The sequence below is a fragment of the Trachypithecus francoisi genome, unplaced genomic scaffold, assembly GCF_009764315.1.
Source record: "Trachypithecus francoisi isolate TF-2019V2 unplaced genomic scaffold, Tfra_2.0 Contig00586, whole genome shotgun sequence".
NCBI classification, from domain to species: domain Eukaryota; kingdom Metazoa; phylum Chordata; class Mammalia; order Primates; family Cercopithecidae; genus Trachypithecus; species Trachypithecus francoisi.
In genome coordinates, this window is record NW_022680749.1 from 1,933,713 (window position 1) to 1,959,285 (window position 25,573).

The following is a 25,573-nucleotide window of genomic DNA, read 5'->3' on the forward strand; positions in this document are numbered from 1 at the left end:
AGGAGTTCAAGACCAGCCTGGCCAACATGGCGAAACCCCATCTCTACTAAAAATACAAAAATTAGCCGGGCGCAGTGATGCACACCTATAATATCCCAGCTACTCGGCAGGCTGAGGCAGGAGAATCGCTTGAACCCAGGAGGCAGAGGTGGTGGTGAGTCAAGATCGTACCACTGCACTCCAGCCTGGGCAACAGAGTGAGACTCCATCTCAAACAAAACAAAACCAAACAAAGCAAAACAAAAGACTATTAAATGTGAATGTTATTTAGAAACTATCTTTCAAGCTTTGGAAATGTTGATGTTCTCTGGGGGTTATTTTACAACAATTTGTAGATGTGTATGTACTCACTTAAAAACATACATATCTTTCTTCCTGCCATGCAAAGGACATTTGTGAGGAACCTAGTGGAGATGACCTGCTTCTGGGTCAGAGTTTTTTAAGTGGCAGAGCAATTTCCTCCCTGAAGTCTAATGAATATCAGTCCTTAGCACAGGGATTTGTAAAAACAAAGATTTAACGAATAAGAAAAGAGAAAAAGGGGATGATGATGCAAAGAAAACAAATATATCTCTATGAATAATTTTACCTGATCATTATGATATTTTTATCCTACTCTTTTTGTTGTATGATGTTTAAAATAGAAAAAGGTTAAAACAAAAAAATTCTTCATGGCTGGCTAATGACAAAAAACTAGATTACAAAACTGTAGGATGGCATGATCCTAGTTTGCTGAAAGAATACACACACATATACACATATATGAATACATAGAATACACACACAGATGTATATGTGTATGCATATGTGTGTATACATGTGTGTGTATTCTTATGTATTTTTATGTGTATACATGTGTGTATTCTTTCAGTAAACTAGGATCATAATATCCTACATGCATATGTGTGTATGTAGATATATGTATATACATATGTACATCAAAAAAAAAATAAAGGAACAAACACCAATATGTTAATGATACCTGTAAATGGATAAAATTATAAAGTTTTTGTATTCCTTGGTCCATTTACATTTAATGGTATTTTTCTAATAAGCAAGAAGCAATAAAGCATTTTATATATTAAACACATTATCAAAGACTATTGTTCATTTATATTTTTACAATTTTTCATCTTTACACATAATACAGAACATTAATAATTAGATGTAAATGATTTGGGAATATTTTAAAAGAAAAACAGAGGGAAAAGCAAATACATTCTAATAACTTTGCAAAGAGATATGCATAAAGTATTACAATTCCATCAGTGGTTCATGAAAAGTAACCATATTTTTAAAAAATAGCAGTTGGAGCCAGGCACGGTGGCTCACACTTGTAATCCCAGCACTTTGGGAGGCTGAGGTGGGCGGATTACTTGAGGTCAGGAGTTTGAGACCAGCCTGATAAACGTGATGAAACCCCATCTCTACTTAATATAGAAAAATGAGACATGCGTGGTGGCACGTGCCTGTAATCCTAGCTACCCGAGAGGCTGAGGCAGGAGAATTGCTTGAACTCAGAAGGCGGAGGTTGCAGTGAGCCGAGTGTACCACTGCACTCTAGCCTGGGCGACAGAGCCAGATTCCGTCTCAAAAAAAAAAAAAAAAAAAAAGGCAGGAGGGCAATTGGTAATATTAACAATTTGCCAAATTGTCTCAAAATGGAATTGTAATGTTGATCATCCTTTGTAGTAAGTTGTTTTGGTACCAATTCTTTTCAGATAAAAATTGCTGCAACCTCTGATCATGGATGCTGCCACAGTATTTTCATCTCAGTCCTGATCAGATCCATGTAATTTACCTGTTCTAATTTTTTACTTAGTTCCCAATATATTCTGAGCCACAATTCACATCAAAATATTGCAAGTGTTAAAAATATATAATATTTTACATACACAAAAGTAATCTAGCATACACATTTTAGAAATATTATGCTTAAGAATATAAATACATGGTGGCTTGGTTTTTTTCAATGATAAAAGATTTTGTATGTCTAATAATTTAGTCCAGGTGTGAACTTCAAAACATAAATTTGATTATGTTTACTCAATTTTTCTGTTTGCTTTATTGGCATATTGGCATAAATGTTTTGTTGTGGTGGTTTTTGGTTTTGGTTTTGGTTTTGTTTTTTGAGACGGAGTCTCACTCTGTCCCCCAGACTGGAGTGCAGTGGTGCAATCTCACTGCACTGTCCCCCAGGCTGGAGTGCAGTGAGTGGCACTCACTGCAACCTCCCCCTCCTGGGTTCACACCATTCTCCTGCCTCTGCCTCCTGAGTAGCTGGGATTACAGGCGCCCGCCGCCACACCTGGCTAATTTTTGTATTTTTAGTAGAGACGGCGTTTCACCGTGTTAGCCACGATGGTCTCGATCACCTGACCTTGTGATCTGCCCGCCTCGGCCTCCCAAAGTGCTGGGATTACAGGCATGAGCCACCACCCCCGGCCTGGCATAAATGTTTTTGGTTATGCCCAATTACTTTCTACTGCCTAAGCTAAGAAAATTTTATCAATGATTATTTTTACTTTTTTTATTTTTGTATGTTTAGGGGTTACAAGTGGATTTGTTATATGGATGTATTGTGTAGTGGTAAATTCCCAATTTTACTGTAACCATCACCCTAATAGTGTATATTGTACCCATTAGGTAATTTCTCATCCCTCACCCTCTCCAACCCTTCCACCTTTCTGAGTCTCCAGTGACTGCTATTCCACTCTCTATGTCCAGGTGTACACATTATTTAGCTCCCTCCTATAAGTAAGAACATGCAGTATTTGAGTCTGGCTAACAAATCATGAAGTTTTATGTAGTATAGCTGCATCCAGCAAGACTGTTTCACAGAAATTTTACTAGTGTAGAGCCATTTCTTTTTAGCAAACTTGTTAGTTGGTACTCATAGACACACAATACATCATGTTATAAAATATAAAAATAACTATATATGAGTGCATGTGTATACATACGTGATATATACATATGTGTGTTTATACACACACACACACATAGAGTGAGAGAGCACGAGGGAGAGCTCCAAAATACCATCAATTTAAATGAAGGACACTGAGGACGGACACTGTTTTTGTTGAGTGTTGTTTACATTAACATGTTACAATTATATAAATTCAAGGAGACCGATCTTATTGTCCCATATACAAATAGCACCATCCTGGTCCATAAATGCAGTCTTCTTTACAATTAGTGTCATTGTAACAATACTAAAGGCATTTTATTTGGTAATAATTACTTTCATCATAGCCCTTTATATCCAGTATATTTTGAAAATTATAAATTTATTTTACAAAGGAGAATGTTTATACATTGAATTCTATTTGCCTCAAATACTCTTTTTCTATAAAAGCAGTAAGAAAGTTTTTTTTTTAATTTTTGTAATAGAGCTTTTTGTTTCTGTTTGTTAATTTATTAGATAGGCAGTAAAATTGTCAGAATTTACAGAGGATTCAACATTCAGATTTAATTTTCAATTGCCTTGCTATTACTTTCCCTCGACTTTCCATTAAGTTTAGTAATTAAAAGATGAGTAGACTTCTTATACACTATTCCTATTTGAAATCATTTTACAGTCAGTTCAAGCTTGCTTCATGAACCCTGTGTTCTTAAAATATTAAATTGTTTTATCTCTAGGTCAAATGACTTGTACTGTTAGCATATTAAAATACAAGTAATCCTTCTCTATTGCAAATATTGGGCCCATGGGTTGACTCTGTGGCCATATAATTTAAAAATAGATGTTTATTATGGACTGTACATATGACATTCATTATATGTAATATGCATACAACCTATTTTGTTTGCATTTCTAAATATTCCAGTGGTTTCTCAGTAAAATTTTCAAAAATTACAACTTAATATATTAAACACTGCATTGGAATACAAAATATTTGTTTTACATGAACCAGATTTAAAATGAATGAAAAAGTACAAATACAAAATGTAGAAATTACAAAGAGGACTTATCAGCTTATCATGAAGCAAATTTTAAGTATAGAATATAAAGCTATGGCCAGCCGCGATGGCTCAACCCTGTGATCCCAGCACTTCAGGAGGCCAAGGCAGGTGGAACACATGAGACCAGGAGTTAAAGACCAGCCTGGCCAACATGACAAAACCTTGTCTGTACTAAAAATACAAAAATTAGCCAGGCGTGGTGGTGTGCACCTGCAGTCCCAGGTACTCGAGAGGCTGAGGCACATAGACATATTAACAAAACAAAACACATGTATAATTTGAGCTTTCTATTTGAGAGAAAAAAAAAATAGTTTGAATGTTGGTTTTGAATCACAAAATGCTATTAATTTTTACCAAAAATACCTGCACTTAAACTGTTTATGAATGGTATACCTTTTAAAATAATTCTGTAGGTATATATCCTAAATCCTTCAGCATTCAAAGCAAATTAAATAATACACTTGTTATTTCAAAATTCCAGATTATTCCTTAGTTACATTAGGCTTCATCAATCCAAAGCGAATTCAGCTATTGCTTCTTGGCTCCCACCCTCCTGATAAGCATATTATTATAGCTGTATCATAATAAATATTTTCTATTTAAGAACTTTTGCTTTGCTATCAATAAATTATATAGCATTCAGTAAGGAGATCAATAACTATATTTTCCTCAGTGGCAGATTTATTCCTTTAACAAATATTGTCTAATTACATTCTACTGGCCATGAGGCTTATGAGATCCAAAGACAATTCAGAAAATAGTCCTGCTTCCAAAGAATTTATAGCCAATGACACAAGGTAGAAAGTGAGAGGTGCCTTTAAGTGTTCCAAAAGGGATAAAAAAAAAAAAAAAAGACAAATAGAAGAGATCAAGAAGATAGCTACAAAGTATTCAAAGATCTCAATAGTAAATGCAATAGGAAAGCAACAGCTAATCTTGATTTAGGTTTACTTTGTACCAGGCACCGCATTTTACACCCGAGTGAATATTCACAGCCAACCTATTCAGCATGTCCTATTTTCCTCATTTTACAAATGAGGAGCAAAGCTTTAGAGAATCACTTGCCCAAGCCCATATATCTAATAAATAGTAGAATTGAACTCAAGTCTGTCAATTCTAATGATTGATGTCTCAACCACTATGATAGTCTTCTATAGACATTTAAGCCAAACATTATTTGATCACTGACTGCACGTGGTACCACAGTGAGAAATATGAACTGAAACAAATTTGATGTATAATGGAGATACAAAATTAAAACGTGTCATGGTAAATGCTAATATATTCACACACACACATTTATATAACATAACAGTGAAAATATGTAAGTAGAAGCAGCCCTCCCTAGTAGAGATAAGAACACCTTCAGAAAGGGATCATTTAAGCTGAGGTTTGATTGCTTTATTCAGTGTTTTATTTTATATATATATATATACACACACACATATATGTTTTTTATATATACCATACTGTGGCATACACACATACACACACACACACTTGATATATATAGATATATATAACGATATATATATTCAACGTGTGTATGTATGCCGTAGTATAGTATGTATAGATATATATAGAATATATATAGTGTGTATATATATTCAAAGTGTGTGTATGCCATAGTTTAGTGTATATATATAGCATATATATGTAGAACATATATATATATATATATATATATATTTCAAAGTGTGTGTATGTCATAGTATAGCCAAGAAGTGAACATCATTTGGCCTAGCAGACAAAAGACATTTCATTTAAGGTAGAAGAAACAATGTATACAAATGAATAGAAACTTGAAAGAACACATTCTTCAGGAAAAAAACAAATAATGTGGTTCTGGCAAATAGAACAAATATAAAGCAAAAAGTTGGAATCATGAACTCTAATCAGTTTGAGAATATTGAAAGGACTTGTTTTAACATTCATGTCTAGCAAGTGGGAGCTATCAGTAATTTTTAAGCTATTACCAGAGTTAAAAGTGAGATCTGATGAGAACCTGAAATTGGCCAGGGTAAGCTTGGCCTAAAGTATTATACAGAACTGAGAAATATTGTGTAGGTAGAAATCAGAATGCTTGCTTATGGACTGTAGGTAGGGAGGAGCAGGTGAGATTAAACCGATGGAGAGGATGCTGAAATTATTGAGAACAGTTCAATTCATAGATGATAATGCCCTTCCTGTGCAAACAGGAAACGCAGAAGGATAACCACATATGGTAGTCAGAAGAGGGACAACAAGGTGGGAGCCAAGAAGCAGCAGCTGAATTTGGTTTGGACTGATTGAACCTAATGTAACTAAGGACAAATCAGGAAGTTCAAAAATAAGAAGTATGTTATTTAATTTGCTTTGAATGCTGAAGGATTTAGGATGTATAACTACAGAAGTATTGTAAAAGGTATAACATACTTAAGCACTTTAAGAGTGGGTATTTTCGGTAAAAATGAATAGCATTTTGTGATTCAAAACCAACGTTCAAACTAGTGTTCCCGCTCAAGTAAAAAGCATAAATTATACGTGTGTTTTCTTTTGTTAACTTGTCTATATAATAGAGCACAATTTATTTCTTTTTCACATGGTTGAAAAGTTAGAACAATTAGATCAGAGTTTATTTTAAAGCATCTTTGAGGGAGGTATAATCATTTTGTTATTAGCAATAATGATGAAAAGAACAAAACCATTTATAGGGTAATATTTATTTTACAAAACACTTTTAAAAGAAAGGAAAAAAATGAAAAAGGAAACTTCAATTATAACATAAATGCAAGTCCTGTTTTTATGGTAAGTCCTCTCATGCCTTCTATAGTTCACAATTTAGTATATAATTTTTTTAAATAATAAAAGGAACATTGGGTGTTTCTGTAGTTGCTTTCATTTTCTAAATAGATATTATCCTGTAATTTTTTGCACCATGATTTAAATTAAGAATCAATTTTGATAAATTCTAACTAAAACTCAGCCCTGTAAGGGTCTTGTAATTCAAACTATGATGGCATGTCTCTATTATTATTACATTGGCATGTCTCCATTATTACATTGCTGTTTCTACACTGAGTTGTATTTTACTCTTTAGAATCTCTCAGAATTATATTAGACTTTTACTTAACTGTACAAAAAGTAAATAGGTATGTTGAACTTAGAAATTATTAATATTACATTATAGTCACTGTTTGACATTCTTATCCAAAATCAAACACTTGAGCTTTCATAATTAAAATGCTTATTTTCTCTTTCTCTTCTTTTTTTTGCAAAAGTTTTTAATAGCCCTAAAAGTAGATCAATCTAACTGACATTTTTCTTATTCACATTTTATCATATTCTGGGTATATTGTGTTTAAGGACTTTAAAATAAAGATTTCTTTCTGGTTCCTAAAAATACAAGAGTCGCTCAGGTATAGTGGCTCACGCCTGTAATCCCAGCACTTTGAGAGGCCGAGGTGAGTAGATCATGAGGTCAGGAGATCAAGACCACTCTGGCCAACATGATGAAACCCCATCTCTACTAAAACACAAAAAAAATTAGCCGGACCTGGTGGTGTGTGCCTGTAGTCCCAACTACTCAGGAGGCTGAGGCAGAGGAATCACTTGAACCTGTGAGGCGAAGGTTGCAGTGAGCTGAGATCACGCCACTGCACTCCAGCCTGGTGATAGAGCAACTTCGTCTCAAAAAAAAAAAAAAAAAAAAAATACAAGAGTCAAGTTAAAGTGGTTCTAACCTGCCAAAGCTCTGTTATTATTTTTGCCCTTTGCAAACACAACTTGACATAGTGACCTTGGTAGGTGGAAATGTGAGATTTTAGTATTTTTATCCAGATATTCTAAAACACTTTCACTCTATTTCAGGGAAAGTGAGCCTTCAATACCATTAAACGTTAAAATGGGTCTAATTGAGAAGCTGAAGTTTAACATAGCATTATTGAACTTTAATGTGTTTGAAAGTTCTTAGTACATCACTAATTATTTCACTAATATTTCTGCATCCATGGTATTCATTTAGGCAACAGAGGGGAACAGTTATTTAGGCTATTAGAAAATTAATGATCTCCCCTACTCCCCTGTAAGATAGAGGCAATTATTTGGTGATTTTCTTTTAATGTTGTACATCTGTATCCATTAAAATTTCCAGATGAAGCCTTAGAAATGGGTAAGTGGGTGCCTGTATCTAAGCTTTCATTTAAAATATAATTACCGCAAATATAATTATTATATTCATTTCTGACTTTTATTCTTTTAGAACAACTCTAGGCATAACTTTTTTTTATTTTGTTCACTATGGGAAACTCATAAAAGTCAGTGAATCAAATCTTCCAGAATCACCTCTCCCAGATATTAATGACTTTGTTGTGAACTCAGCATAAATGTTTGATTATAAAGAAACTGGTGGAAAAAGTAGTATTGTATTGATTCTTTAGTAAATGGTATTCATTTAGCATTTCCATAGTGAGACAGTTTTAATTTTTATGCATGAATTTAACTCAACTTGCTAAATGTCCCCTTATTACTATTAATAAATTATAGAGTAGATTTATGAATTATTTATTTATGCCATTACTAAAATATGTCTATGACTTTTCCCCAAATATTAAGAAAACAATACTTATTATATTTACAGTATGTGGTTCTGTAGTTTCTATATAACGTGTGGGTTCTAGGTATGAGTTACTTGTTATTTACCCCGTTTGCAGTTTTTTGGGCTTCTTAATATCTGTGGATAACAATCTTTTATCAGTTCTAGAAAATTCTGTCCTATTCTTGCTTCCTCTCTGAAACTCTGATTGGATGTTTGCCAAAATTTTCATTATAAACTCCAGACTTTTTTTTTTTTCAGGTTTTTCATCTTTGTAGCTCTGCAAAACATTCTGGGTCACTTCCTTTGCCCCATCATTTCATTTACTAATTCCCTGGTCAGCTGTGCTTATCCTGCTAACAATCCCATCTTGGGGTATTTAATTCTATATATATATTTTTTATTTCTAAAAGATACTTTTGATTTCAACGAGTCTCATTTTTTATTCCACATTTTACAACTCTTTATTACTGAAACATATTAAACATATTTGCTTTATATTCCATGTCTACTAAGTCAAATATTTAAAGTCTATGTTGTTATGAATTTGATTTTTTTATATCAACAGACTTTTTGTGATCGTTTGTTTCCTGTTTGATTTGGTAATTATTATAACTTTTCATCTTTCTTGGAACTTTATTTGTTAGAATTATTTTAGGCATGGCTTGGAGGGGTCATTTTTGAAAAAGCACTTCCTTCTGTCAGGAGACTAGGCCACTGTCAGTCATAGATGATTTATCTTAAATTCTCAGGTTGTGGTTTGTCTGTTCATTCAAGTGGAGTGCAGGACTATTAGACTTTACCAACCCAGAATATTATGATTTCTCTTTGAGTTGGGCAAACTAGTGGCCTGCAAATAATGGCTGCAAACTAAAATGAAGGCCTCTTTTTGGTCCTAGAGTCTCAGTTTAAGTTTTCTCTTCACTGCCCTCAATAGCAAAGTTTAAGTTTACAGTTTTCTTTGCAGTTTCGGGTGATAACAGGAGGGAAAAAAAATAAATTTCTCTTTATTCTTATGGTGAGAATTTAACTTTCTGGGGAGGAGATCTTAACAGACTCGCTTTCATGAGTAGGCTTGGGGCCTTGCCTATTGTCTGAGCCACTGAAAACCAGATAAGTTCAAGTTTAAGTTTATCCAGGCCAGAAAAAAAAAATTCTAAATGAAAGCCCCCATCAGTACTATGATTTTTATATTCGTATCCTTGTGCATTCAGACTTCTATAACAGAATACCATAGACTTGGAAGCGTATATACAAGATAAATTTATTTCTCATAGTTCTGGAGGCAGAGAAGCCCAGGATCAAGATGCTAGTAGATTTAGTGTCCAGTGAGGCCTTCCTGGTTCATGGATGGCTGTCTTTCTACTGTGTCCTCTCATGGCAGGACGGGACAAAGGAAGTCTCCGGGGCTTCTTTTCAAAAAGGAACCACTCCCTTTCATGAGCGATCTGCCATCATGACTTAATTGCCTTGCAAGGCCAATCATTCAAATGACATCACATTGGGTATTATGTTTCAACATATAAATTTGGGGAGACATAATCAGTCTATAGCACTTTGCTTTTGACTGGCATATTTGTTGTCTTTCCATCTTCTTGATGCATCTAGGAAGATTTTTTAGAATATTTTATCCAACATTTGTTGTTTTATTTTTAAACTGCAGTTTTATCCCTGGTATTTAGTCTGATATATGGAGTGTAGTGGTTTTAAAGTGAGACCTATCCCACTGTGCTAACAACCATATGTGTGATTATGAGCAAGTTACTAATCTCTCTGTGCCTCCATTTCTTGCCCTATAAAATAATAATGGAACCTACTCAGTGGAAAGGATGTCATGAGATAATGTAATAATATGTATTTACATAGCATCTCGCAAATTGTAAGTGTTCGATAAATGTTAGCAAACACCGGAAGCAGCAACAGCATTATACAAACAACATAAATGGACCTGGTAATTTAAAGAACGCCAGGCTGGTTGTTGATCTGAGACGGAGTCTAGCCTCAAACACTGATTTTAGCAGATTCAGTGGCGTGACAGGGGCAGAGATCTGGCTGCAGTTAAGGAATGATTGTAAAGTAAGGAATTACAGATGGTGATTCTATAAAAATTTTCTGAGGAACTTAACTGTGAAAAATAGGTATGGAAGTTTGGGGGCTAGTGTCACAAGAGTAGACTCAGTGAAAGAAAATTTCATTTCATTTTAATGAGAAAGACATAACGTGTTTTATAGTCTGTAGAGAAGGTGAAAAGGACAGAGACAAATAGAGCTGATGAAGCATTAAATGCAGAAGGGATGGGAGTGATTCAGATTAAGGCATAAGTGCCTTCAGTGAGATACGTGTGAGCTGCTCCTCTGAGATTTGAAGAAAGTAGTAAAAGTAAGTACAGATATATGTACTTTTTTAGTTATGTGATGAAAAGCTGAGAGTTCTCACATTTGATATCCTCAAATTTTATGGGAATTAGAGCTTCCTTATCTCTGGAAAAGACTGAAAGAATCTGTGAACTAAAGAAAAAGGCAAATTTCTGGAGTGAGAAAGATAACTTACATATAGCAAGGATTTCCTAAATAGACCAAAGGTGCAGTTAAAGTCAGAGACCATGGACTTACAGTAACACTAGTCTGACTGATTATGTAATGTCTCTCCGCCCTCTTCAGTCACCATAAGTAAACCGATGGTTCGTTTGGTCCAAGAGGAGAAAGGTCTAAGTGTTGTGGAGGGAGAGAGAAATGAGAACAATGTGATCGACTCTGACTTCTATGATAAAGCAGAAAGGGACATAAACCCTGAAGTAATGAGAGCAAAAGGCAGTTTGCAGAACTGAAAATTCACTGATATCAAAGAAGGTCTTAACTAAGTATGGTGCTTAAAGTTGTGGTCAGAATTTAGACATGAAAGTTTAATATATAAATTAAATTTGGAGTGTTTCTTTAGGAGGAATATCTCCCTAAGGCAAAAGACTAAAGTGTGACTCTAGAATTAAATCGATGCAGTGAGGTCATTCAAAGACTGATGAATGTTATTCATGCCTAATACTTTAAAAATAAGTTCCTGGATGTGTCATCTCAATGAATACTGAAATTTGTAAAGAAGGAGGAAGTTTAAGTAGAAGGGGTAGACTGAGAGCAAGATAGCAACATCCTTATTATGTTCAGCAACAAGGAGGGGTAGAGTATATACTATACAAAAGTGCATGGATTTCAACTGAGGAAGAGGTTTTGCAAAATTGCTTCAAAAATGAGCTGGAAGCCATGCCCAGCTAATTTTGTATTTTTAGTAGAGACAGGGTTTCTCCATGTTGGTCAGGCTGGTCTTGACTTCGTGACCTCAGGTGATCTGCCCACCTCAGCCTCCCAAAGTGCCTGTAAACCCAGCTACTCGAGAGGCTGAGGCAGGAGAATTGCTTGAACCTGGGAGGCGGAGGTTGCCGTGAGCCAAGATCGAGCCACTGCACTCCAGCCTGGGCAAGAGGAGTGAAACTCCGTCTCAAAAAAAAAAAGAAAAAGAACTGGAAGCAATAAAGGAGAACTGGAAAAGAAAATTAAGAAAAATGGAGTTATTAGAGCACAGTGCTTGCATCTGGAGTTCTATAAGAGAAAAATGGTTAATGCATTATTTTGTTAAGGGAGTTATAATTGTGTGATAATGTGTCTGAAGTAATAAGGGTCTAAATTGATTGAATGCATAAATGTACATATTCATGGCTAAACATAATATGGAAAAATGTTAAACCTTTTGAATCACTATTATGAGAACTTAGGTAACTATAATAATTACACCGGACTTGGTCACATTTATATTTTTGTGTAAAAAATACACATATATATGAATATACATAAAATTTTCAAATGCTATTTTTGGGCATCCTTATTTTTATTTTATGAATAAAGAAATCTGAAATTTTGAGTTATTAGTTTTTCTTCCTTTTTTTTTTTTTTTTTTTTTTGAGATGGAGTCTTACTCAGTCACCCAGGCTGGAGTGCAGTGGTGCGGTCTCATCTCACTGCAAGCTCAGCCTCCCAGGTTCACGTCATTCTCCTGCCTCAGCCTCCCGAGTAGCTGGGACTACAGGCGCCTGCCACCATGCTCGGCTAATTTTTTTTTTTTTTTTTTTTTTAATTTTTAGTAAAGACGGGGTTTCACGGTGTTAGCCAGGATGGTCTCGATCTCCTGACCTTGTGATCTGCCCGCCTCAGCCTCCCAAAGTGCTGGGATTACAGGTGTAAGCCCCGCGCCAGGCCTTGAGTTATTCATTTTTCAGTCACACCTGACATTGGAGTCCACCTCACTCCAAAACATAAGCAAGAAACAACCAACCAAAAAAGTAAGTTTAAAATTATTTAAAACCAAATAGAGACAATATACTCTGCTGAAACTCTCACTTACTTTTCACATCTTGACCCAGATTTAAAATTGTGCTCTGAACTTTATTATTGGTGTGACTCAGTGTGTTTTTAAATATATCATATCTTGTTATTGAGTTTGTAGAAAGAACATTTGGTTGTTATCTATGTATGATGGTATTGTATATGCTCAACATCAGTCAGAGCCACATCTTACAGGATAGGTTTTGGGTTTTAAAAATACGTATTTGTTATAAATTGGGTAGACTAAAAATTAAAAATCCATTCAATTGCTCTTAAGTATGGCACCCATTGGAATTTTCATCATTCACTATTTAAATTACTAGTATTCAACTGAAAATACTTGAGGAAGAGGGGAGATTTGAAAAATATGCTAATGATCCTGGCAATCGTCTTTGATGGGTATCTCCTGAAATAAGATCTCTAAGATCCCAAAGACTATCATATTCATTCAAAGAAATAAGTCTACTGTATAACATACATATGCCAATAGGGTTTTATTTTTTTAATTCCACTAAACATGATGTTTAAAAAGCTTTTATATCATTCTTGACTATTTTCTGCAAATATTAGGGCATTTATATGAAAAATCATGAAAGCAAATAGTTATTTCTGAGTTAAATTGTCTAGTTCCACACCCAAACTTTTGCATTAAGTGATCGTTTGTTTCAGGAAAGGCACATTTAAAAAAACACTTTAATCTTTTAAGATGGAATATGACCATTTTGTAGTTATCATAATTTAATAAATTAGGAATATTGCAAAGTGAAATTACCTGCTTGCTGAAATTGGAAGTTAATCAGTAAGAACTATGTAAAGTAGCTTAATATGCCAAACAATCTCTGTGATTTTATGGTAACTATCTTTTCTTTTCCAAATGTGATTGTGTTGTTATACAGTATTTATTTTATATATAAGGGCTTGGAATCTAACAATGCAAAACTGAATGAAAGAAGTCAGAAAATAGAACATATTTTATGAGTCAATCAATGTAAAGTTTAAAAAATAGGCATAACTAATCAACAATGTTAGATTAGAAAAGTGGTTTTCCTTAAGAAGGCCTCAGATTGTGACTCCAAGTGCATGAAGTGCATTCTGGAATATGGATAATAATTTTGTTTTTTCAAGAGATATCGTTTCACTGTGTTGCTCAGGCTGGTCTCAAGCTCCTGGGCTCAGATGATCCTCCACCCTTGGCCTCCCAAGTGTTGTTATTACAGCCATGAGTCACCATGCCTGGCTTGTTTTGTTGCTTGATGCAAATGCTGGTCATGTGGATGTGTGTATTTTGCAAAATTTTATTGAGCTTTATATTTATAATTTGTACACTTTTTGCATGTTTGTTATCCCTTTATAAAGTTTACTCTAATAATAAAAAGTTTGTTTCAGAGAAATATCAATGTTAATAAGAAGATAGAGAATAATATGTAACCAAATCTGACTGATTTGACATTTGTCTCAGATTTGCTCATTCTGTGTGGAAGAAATGTCTTGGATACTTTGATTCAGACTTTGACTTATTTTAGCTGGGAATATGCGTTTTCTTTCTTATGCTATCCTTTGTTAAGTGATTATAAACCTGTGGTTCAAAGTTTAAGTACAAAAAATTTTGATACTGCTTTTCTTTCTTTGTTCATTTTCTTTTTCCTTTAAGTAAGAATGTGACCTAACATTGATAACAAATTACTATCACTCTAATACCAAAACTGAGTTCTGCCATTCTGTAAGCCATATAAACTATCTAACGAGACTAGCCAGTAGTTTGAGCTTGTCCTCTTCTAAAGATAATTTTAGGCTTGGCACAGTGGCTCATGTCTGTAATCCCAGTACTTTGGTAGACCAAGATGGGAGGATTGCTTGAGTTAAGGAGTTCAAGACCAGCCCAGGCAGCATAGCGAGACCCTGTGTCTACAAAGAATTAGCCAGGCATAGTGGAGTGCCTATAGTCCCAGCTACTCAGAGGCTGATATGGGAGGATAGCTTGAACCTGGGAGACTAAGGGTCAGTGAGCCGAGTTTATGCCACTGCACTCCAGCCTGGGTGACAGAGAAAAAAAAAAAGAGGGAATATTAACTCCCTAGAAAATTCATGAAATAACTGATCCTGAAGTGAAGTTATCTGGGTTGTGTAGTTTAAATTACCTTTTCTAACAAGTGATATGATTATCTGGAAATGTTTTAAATGGTTCACAATATATATAGAATTTGAAGCTAAATCAAATTCATGCTGTATTTAATACACATTTGCTATTATTTACTATTTTAATCATTTGTGTCTCAACTTTACCACTTATGTAGTCTTTCATTATGTAACTTAAATTAAAATTAGATTAAATTGAAATTTCAGTGTCTTGGTCACATCAACCACTTTTCATTTGTCATATTTGGCTAGTACCTACTGCATAAGACAGAGCTGATTAAGAACATTTCTATCAGTTCAGAAAGTTTTATTGGATAGCACTAATTTATATAAGTAAAACAATATATTCCTCAGTTTTTGTATTGTTATTAGATAAGACTATTTTTGTATGATTGTATTTTGTATTTTGTATGATTCTTAGCAATTCTTAGTAATGGCAGATTATAAATGCATACTCATACTTAATAATAATAGCATAGATAAAAATAGGAATAAACAGATAATGAAAATAATAATTATTGTTATAATGAGAATGTATAACTTACACATCTAGTATCATGAATAAGGTATATATCATCTTTTATCAAGTCTCTAAAACTCTCTTATGTACCATTTATTTTCCAAGTATTTCACTATGAAATAATTCTGAAATAGACATTCTAAAACATTTCCCCTAATTAGACACCATAAAGCTGACCCAATTTATGGTTATCATAGCTGTATTTAAAAACAAATGAAAAAAGTCTAAACAATGTGCCAGTCCTTTTTAATTCTAAATGGTAGGAAACTTAAATGTGTGGATCATAAGTACCTGTCACCAGGAATAAATATGCTTAATCAGGATACAAGATGATTAAAAAGGAAGTCGGATGGTACTTTATTTTATTTCAGTCCAGATATTTTACTACATTCTTTTACATGTATCCCCCTTAGGCTATATGCTATATCAAAAATACCATCACATTGTATGCCTATTACAGCAAGACAAACATTAAGTAAACAACCAATCCCATCCTTCAACCAATTTGGATCAACACACAGAGTTGAACTCAACAAACACGTAAACCAAAAATCTTGATTCATTGACTCTGTTAGTGTCTATGTCTGTTTTTTTTAATCTACTTTTAAAATTGACAAATAAGAATAGTACTTACTTATTGGCATCATAGATGCTTCTGTATGTGTAATGCATCGCAATCAAATCAGATTAATTAGCCTATCTATCACCTCAAACAGTTATCACTTCTGTGTGTTGGGAAAATTCACTATCCTTCTTATAGCTATTTGGAACTATATACCATTGTCAACTATAGTTATTCTACAGTGGTATAGAGCTCTAGAATATATTTCCCCTATCTAGGACATTATGTTACATGAAATAAGCCAAGAACAGAAAGTTAAACACCACATGTTTTTATTCATATGTAGAATCTTAAAAAAAGATGATCTCATAAAAATAAAGTGTAGAATACAAGATACTGGAAGCTGGGAAGGGTAAAAGGAAAGGAGGGGTAGGGAGAAATTTGTTAAAGGATACAAAATTATACCTATGTCCTTTTTATTCATATGTCAGTGGTTATTATCATTCTAATAACAACCACTCGAAACTGTGAACACAAACTCTATGAATCTACATCACTATATCCAGAAAAAATAGACATTTAGGAGGGCTTTTTTGTGTTATTATTACATAAGAAACCTCATTCTTACAAACAAAAATAAGCCATTTCATAAAGGTTATCTTTTCCTGCTTAATTATAATCTCTTTTTTTTCTCCTCCTAGGCTACTGATAAAGATACGGGCAATTATAGTGTCATGGCCTACAGACTCATAATACCACCAATTAAAGAGGGAAAAGAAGGATTTGTAGTGGAAACATATACAGGGCTTATCAAAACTGCTATGCTCTTCCATAATATGAGGAGATCCTACTTCAAGTTTCAAGTTATTGCAACTGACGACTACGGGAAGGGACTGAGTGGCAAAGCCGATGTACTTGTAAGTAGATAAAACTTCAGGAAAGGGAAGTAGCTGCAATACTAGCCATGGGTCAGTGTTTTCAGCTTATAGAACTTCTAAGATTAATTTAAAATGGGTTTTCAAAAACATAATTATTATTAGTTTTCACCCAGATTGTTAGTCACTATAGTTCAGGAATATGTAAATATATGGTTCATATATATAACATCATAAGGTGTTTATTTTTCTTGACCTTTGAGGAAAACATTATAATATTTGAAAAAATATGATTGTAACAACCAAGCTATAAGCATTGGATTTCTATTTGGTCTTCAAAGCTCATTTTTAATATAATGTTGTCCAGTGCTACATAAAAATTTTAAATGCTTCACAGAGTTATACTGTGGAAATTAAACTATGAAATTATTTGTTTAAATTACTTTCAGCATTTTGTAATTGAGAATACGAAGAAAATGTGTGGTGGCAAATTTTGTTCCAATAGTATTTATTTCTTTGTTTTATCAAAGTCCCCAATGATGACATTGATTAGCTTTGACTAAGTTATATTTGGCTATAGTCAATAATATCATTGTCCTAATTTTCACTTAGGCTGTGCAGAAGTTCAGTGATAGATCATTTGAAAGGGAAGTTTGATACTAGCTTTTATTGAAAATATTTAACAGCAGTGCATATATCCTGTGGACTCTTTACCAGCTTGAAAGCATGGGTTATTTGGACTTTTGTCTGATGAATCTAATACAAAGTATATTTATGGGAAATATTTGTCACATAAAGACAGATCAATAATAGGTTGTCTTTTGTTCTTTGCATTTTACATTTTCATTTTTTCACAGTTCAGCTCATTTAGTTCCCTGGACAAGTGTAACCTTCATGTACATTGCAGACATTAATGATTAAATATTTTTCTTCTTAGATAATGGTGAAGAACAATCACCATGATTGTGGCCCAAACAGTCCTCCAGGAGCATTCTCTTTTTTAACAGTAAAGCTGCAATACAGTAAATGAAGGCCATTCTAAGACAAGAAGTTTTGACATAGGAGATAATAAGTTTGACATAAATTTATGATCAAATTAATATCGGTAAACCTTATAGAACCTTATACACTTATTTTTATGAGATCATCTTTTTTTAGATTCCATATATGAATAAGAACATGTGGTTTTTAACTTTCTGTTCTTGGCTTATTTCATGTAACATAATGTCCTATTCTATGTTCTATTATTTAAGATATGCACATTTTGGTGCTTAAATTAAGCTAAACAATAGGCCAGGTATAGTGGCTCACACCTGTAATCCTAGTACTTTGGGAGGTCGAGACGGGTGGATCACTTGAGTCAGGAGTTTGAGACCAACCTGGTAAAACTCTGTCTCTACTAAAAATACAAAAATTAGCTGGGCGTGGTTGTGAGCACCTGTAATCCCAGCTACTGGGAGGCTGAAGCAGGAGAATCACTCGAACCCAGTAGGCAGAGGTTGCAGTAAGCCGAGATCAAGCCACTGCACTCCAGCCTGGGCGACAGAGCAAGACTCTGTCTCAAAAAATCTTAAATGTTAGACCTAATACCATAAAAACCCTAGAAGAAAATCTAGGTAGTACCATTCAGGACATAGGCATGGGCAAGGACTTCATGTCTAAAACACCAAAAGCAACGGCAGCAAAAGCCAAAATCGACAAATGGGATCTCATTAAACTAAAGAGCTTTTGCACAGCAAAAGAAACTACCATCAGAGTGAACAGGCAACCTACAGAATGGGAGAACATTTTTGCAACCTACTCATCTGACAAAGGGCTAATATCCAGAATCTACAAAGAACTCGAACAAATATACAAGAAAAAAACAAACAACCCCATGAAAAAGGGGGCAAAGGATATGAACAGACATTTCTCAAAAGAAGACATTCATACAGCCAACAGACACATGAAAACATGCTCATCATCACTCGCCATCAGAGAAATGCAAATCAAAACCACAATGAGATACCATCTCACACCAGTTAGAATGGCAATCATTAAGAAGTCAGGAAACAACAGGTGTTGGAGAGGATGTGGAGAAATAGGAACACTTTTACACTGTTGGTGGGATTGTAAACTAGTTCAACCATTATGGAAAACAGTATGGCAATTCCTCAAGGATCTAGAAGTAGATGTACCATATGACCCAGCCATCACACTACTGGGTATATACCCAAAGGATTATAAATTATTCTACTACAAAGACACATGCACACGTATGTTTATTGCGGCACTATTCACAATAGCAAAGACTTGGAATCAACCCAAATGTCCATCTGTGACAGACTAGATTAAGAAAATGTGGCACATATGCACCATGGAATACTATGCAGCCATAAAAAAGGATGAGTTTGCATCCTTTGTAGGGACATGGATGCAGCTGGAAACCATCATTCTTAGCAAACTATCACAAGAAGAGAAAACCAAACACCGCATGTTCTCACTCATAGGTGGGAACTGAACAATGAGATCACTTGGACACGGGAAGGGGAACATCACACACTGGGGCCTATCATGGGGAGGGGGGAGGAGGGAGGGATTGCATTGGGGAGTTATACATGATATAAATGATGACTTGATGATGGGTGCTAACGAGTTGATGGGTGCAGCACACCAACATGGCATAAGTATACATATGTAACAAACCTGCACGTTATGCACATGTACCCTAGAACTTAAAAGTATAATAAAAAATATTAAAAAAATAAAAATAAAAATAAAAATAAAAAATAAATAATAAAGTCATTACACTAAGTGTAAGTAAAATACTATAAAAATCAACACAAACAAAATATAATCTTTACATAATATATAATTTTAATATATAACCTTTAAATATATATCAATCTAATTATATATGTATATATTATGTACATATTAGTGTACATATGAGATATAAAGTTTATTTTTAATATTTGAATTCCATACCTATTGTGTGGAAATTTAAGAATATGCCTTTTAATATCATTCAAAATATATTTACAAAGAAAGAAATTTAATTTAAAAAAACATAATTTGTTATATATAGATATCATATTCTGATGCAAGCTAATAACATCTAGTACGCCATCCCAGCCAAATGATATTTATGATAAGCTTTGTAATCCTACCAGTCAAGAGAAAGGAGATATGAGATAAATAAGAGGTTTATGCAGAGAGTATGAGTGCCCAAACCAAGAAGGAAGAGAGATGACGACAAGTCTGAATAAATTACAAACGTGTACTCAGCCCAGAAGAGTGTGAGAGGAAAAATGAATGAGAAATGGCCTGAGACGCGGTGAAAGGGGGAGGGTTTTAGGGAGAGTAGGCTTTGATCCTTTGTTACTCAGGCGGGGTGTGGGGAGATTTTTTTTTTTTTCTTTCTTTTGGTTTAGCTTTAGGAAGTTGGCATTAATTGGCTTAGGTTCCCTGCCCCCAGACCCAGGAGTTTCCTGGGCGCGGTGGCTCAAGCCTGTAATCCCAGCACTTTGGGAGGCCGAGACGGGCGGATCACGAGGTCAGGAGATCGAGACCATCCTGGCGAACACTGTGAAACCCCGTCTCTACTAAAAAAAAAAAATACAAAAAACTAGCCGGGCGAGGTGGCGGGCGTCTGTAGTCCCAGCTACTCGGGAGGCTGAGGCAGGAGAATGGCGTGAACCCGGGAGGCGGAGCTTGCAGTGAGCTGAGATCCGGCCACTGCACTCCAGCCCCGGCGACAGAGCAAGACTCCGTCTCAAAAAAAAAAAAAAAAAATCCACCATTAGGAAACTATCACGAATTGGCCTTAGATTCCCTGGCCCCAGACCTTGGTGTTTTCCCTTTGATTCAGCTTTAGGAAGTCAGCACAAATTGGCCTTCGGTTCCCTGCCTCCAAACCCTATTCTCCTGCATCAGTATCCATTTAAATTAATGACTAAAACCCTCCAAATGAGCTTTTGCTTTATTCAGTAATCACTCTATATTTTGCCTCAACGTCACAGAAAATCTCTGCTCCTAATTCTCCAATACCTTGTCCTCATTCTCACTATGGCCTGATTAACTGGCATGCTATTTCACCGAAAACTAATACTAAAGCATTTAGAAGGACACTTCTATGACTCCTACCACTAAATCTACCTACCCTCCAGGATCTAGACCAATGCTCTTTGCCTTCTTTCTAGCTCCTTTAGATGAATTCTCTCTGTTTTTATCTAAAGCCTGTACATCTACTTATGCAGTAGATTCAATTCCCACTCGCCAGCTCTTGGACATTGCCTCAGCAGCTCTCTCATTTCTTTTCTACATTATTAATATAAATTTCCTCCTTATATCAGATTATTCTCACAACAATGCTTTTTTTCTATCTTCCAAAAATTATAAAATATCTCTTGATCTATATCACCTTCTAGCTGTCATCCATTTCTCTATTGTTCTTTCTAGCAAAATTCTGTTAGAATTGACTTATTTCTCTCTGTTGAATCTCTTTTAAACCCTCTAATCATGAGTGTTTTCTCTCCAATCACTCTTCCAAACTATTCTTGTTGATGCCACCAATGACTTCCATGTTAAGAAATGTACTGATATGTCAGTCCTTATCTTACTTGAAGAGGACAATAATGGTAGACATACAGAATTGTTCAGGCCAATTCTGAAATCCTGTTGGATATATATAATGTAGATCCTCATCCTGGGAGCAGGAGATTTCCTTGATTAAATCCTGTTTCTACCCTAAGATAGAAAAGCTTTGGTCTTCCTCTGTGGCTGCTGAATCTATCCTCCACTAGTTACTACTTAGTTCCTTTCCCACCTTTGTTTTTGTTCACATCTTATATAATATTTGTAAAGTGTTACCGATTTCTGTTATATACAGCCTGACACCTGCTTGTATGCTTTTTTGGATCTATATCAGTAAGAACCTTGCAGAAAATTAATGTACATGTGAAACAGATTTTTTTTTTTTTTAATTTATGCCTACACTGCAAGAATCAGATAATTTAAAGACAGTTTACTGAAGGGTCTATTTTTGAAGGCCTGGGCAGGATGAATGTAGGGAAATAAGAGACATTGGAGAATTAGAGGAATACTAATAGTAGAGATCTCTAACAGTCTGTCAGCCAGAAAAGGTGAGTTGAAGCACATGCTTACCAGACCAGGAGACAGATGTGTGAGAAGAGGACAGTTTGACAGGTCAGACAGTCCTAACAATTCTCCACTGAAAGACCCAGTAATAAGGAGTTATTTCTCCTACTCATTTTCCTCTCTTTTCCATTATCCTGCTAATGCTCCCTACTACTCACCATATCCATGACCCACATCATGGTCCAGGGGCCTTCTCCCAACAGATGGAGGAATTAGGAAGTGCTTCAGCACTAGTCCCACTGCAAAAGCTCCTCTGCCCTGAGGCCAGGACTCCAGTACTTCTGAGTCCAGCAATTAGAGGAGATGATGGGAGCTTCAGGGAACAGAGAATGAGTGCTATAATTCTCATTGGGATAACACCTTATAGTTACTACTTGTTCCAGGTGGTTTGCTTTTTATCAAAACTTTTAACCGTTTCTGGTCCAGTGTTAAAAGAAAGAAAAAAAGGAGGAGAAGGAAGGAAGAAAGAAGGAAAGGAGGGGAGGGAGGGAACAGTTACACAAGTTTCATATACATACTTCTTGAAATTTTTATCATGGAATTTTACTGCTAAAAACTCAAAAACAATAAAACAAAAAATATTTCTATGCAACTTCTGTATCCTTTTTTACTCAAGACCAATAAGAAAAGACAAAATGATACAAAAACTGTAATGATCCCTTTTGCTAGTGAAGTTAGATGTGTTTTGTAAAAAGACAATTAAGACTCATTTACATGTTGAAGGGAAATTTAGTCATTTGGTCCTGGACTCCTATAATGGGTTAGGGGCACAAAGTTAAAACTGCCAGCATAAACTGCTTGCTCAGAAGTAGTAATCAGACCTACTCCTGTCTTAATAGAGTCTTCAGACATGATTGATTAGGCTCACACAATGGTTTGATAGATTTCTAACTAGTAGCAAACGTTTTACATATTTTGGATTTCTTTTTTTCCTGAAAAACTGAAATATCTAGGAAATCTGGATTTTTTTTTTCCCACATTGCAATATTCCTTAGAGGTGAGTAGTAGCTGACCTCTTCAGCTGAGTTATGTGCTCTCGGATTTGTGTTATTTCCACTTCTTTCTATCATTTCCTACTTTTGGCTGCTTTTCTCATTTAAGTTACCTGCATGGTTCCTAAAGGCATTTGAGTTTGTGACCCCTAATAGGGGTCTCTATATGTAAAGAACCTGGAGCCCATAAAAAATGTATGGCAACGTGAAATTACTCCCTACTGTAGATTGTATTGAGATGCGGTGCTAAATATGCCTAACCCAGAGTATTCAATTTATGATTCTGGTACAAATGCATTTATATTTTAATAGTGTGTAAATGTATGTGCATGATAATATATGGCCTTTTAGAATTTTTACATCAGTATTGAAAAATAGTAAAGAGCACAGGCTCTGGTGTAAGACAGACTGCATTTAATTAGGATTAAGTTATTAAATATATCTTCCATTTATGTTTTTTATTTTAAAATTGAAATGATCTTAATAATCTGATTCTTTTGATAGATTTCAATGAGTTAAACCTGTAAAATATTGAGGAAAAGAATAAATGCCATGTTGTAAGCACAGAATAAATATTTTTATTTTTCTTCTCTTTTTCAAATGTAAAATCATAGAAGAAATTCAGTAGATTTTAAATGAATGAGACATAGTTATCAATAGCCATTAAATTAGCTCATTTAACCCATAGGTAAAGTTCTAAATATATATCTCTACCTACACAAATTTAAAGTTGGTTAAATAGATAAGAAAACTATATGTGATGACCTCATAGAATGAATTATTCTAACCAGTCATATCTCAGATTCTTAGTTACAATGAATAAATGATCTCTCAAGACTTGTAAAATATAAAACATATTTTTCATTATCTTGGGTGTTCCTTAACAATCAAATTAAAAAACAAAAATGCCACCCTTCATGTCTCAGTAAATACCCAATAAAACAAACAACACAAAACCAAAAGCAATTGAAATCACTCAGGATTCTTAATTTCTAGGTAAACAACAAATAGTTTCTCATGCTCAGTCTGCCCTAGTTAGTCTCCACCCCTTGTGTAGATCGTATAATTAAAAAAAAAAAAAAAAAAAAAAATGTTCCTGAATTTGAAAATGAGAAACCACTGTGTCTATGCATAGTAGGGAAGAGGTAATGTGGGGGTTTTCTGATTATGGAAATTTCAGTGAGTAAAAATTAAATGAATTCTGTTTTTTCTTCTTTCAGGTCTCTGTGGTCAATCAGCTGGATATGCAAGTCATTGTTTCCAATGTGCCTCCTACTCTAGTGGAAAAAAAGATAGAAGATCTAACAGAGTAATTGATTTTGTTTCCTTATATATTTATTGTTATATGACCGTGATTTTTAACTTTTTTATTTTTTAAATTTTATTTTAGATTCAGGGGATACATGTGCAGGTGTGTTACATGGATATATTCATAATGGTGAGGTTTAGGCTTCTAGTGTGCCAACCACCCAAATAGTGAGCACTGTAGCCAATAGCTAATTTGTCAGCCTTCATGCCCCTCCCATCCTCCCTCCTTTTGGAGACCTCAGTGTCTATTATTTTCTTTCTTTACGTCCACGTGTACCCATTGTTGACTATCATTTATAAATAATAACATGCAGTATTTGAACAGCTATAATTTTAATCTGAGTGGGTCATTTTAATCATTACAATGTTCAGATTAAGTATATTTTAAAACGGTGTTTTAATACTAATTTAACTTACTGTTTGCTCAAAGTATATAGTCTAATTGGAAATATGTGAAGATTTTGAGAATATCTTCAAATAAGGATAAAAATTAAATGTAAGATTTTATTATTCAGAATGTTTTGATGTATCAAAACCTCAAAATGCTGCATATGAAAAATCATAACATTCATGGATTGAATATATACCTTGATTTTGTGGCTCCCATTTAGTCAAAAAGCAGTCTGGCCAGTTCAGGAAGTATGTCATTGCTCAAAGCAATGTGTCTAAATACCTAGAGCTTACTCTTTTAAAACCAAGTTGACTAATATTAAGCAATGTATATGTTTGAAATTATTGTAAAATATGTGACATGTCCCTCTTCCTCCTTAACAGTGTAGACTTACCATGGCTGAGTATGTTATAGTTAATTCCAATCTAATTGTGATTATTTATTAAACTGCGGTTCTCATATTTTGATACTATAAAAGATTATTAAAATATCTTTACCATTTTACCCTTAATTACCCTAATTTAGCTGCCATCATTTTAAACTATTTTTCTTTTTTTGGTTACGTGAATAATTCTTTAATGGTGAATTCTGAGATTTTGGTGCACACAAGCAGTGTACGCTGTACCCAATGTATAGTCTTTTATCCCTCACCTCCATCCCACCCTTTCCCCTGAGTCTCCAAACTCCATTGTATCATTCGTATGCATTTGAGTCCTCACAGTTTCCACTTTTGAGTGAAAA

At 34.5% G+C, this 25,573-nt stretch overlaps 1 protein-coding gene across 16 annotated transcripts in view; it reads left to right on the forward strand.

The window, feature by feature from the left end:
- The window catches only part of PCDH15 (protocadherin related 15), a 1,849,154-nt gene that overhangs the window by 1,767,681 nt on the left and 55,900 nt on the right, over positions 1–25,573 (forward strand). For all 16 annotated transcript variants that reach the window (XM_033215155.1, XM_033215225.1, XM_033215195.1 and 13 more), the window contains 2 exons: positions 16,829–17,044; positions 24,354–24,442. In XM_033215155.1, the coding sequence (XP_033071046.1) occupies positions 16,829–17,044; positions 24,354–24,442 (305 nt within the window). The remainder of the gene's footprint in view (positions 1–16,828; positions 17,045–24,353; positions 24,443–25,573) is intronic.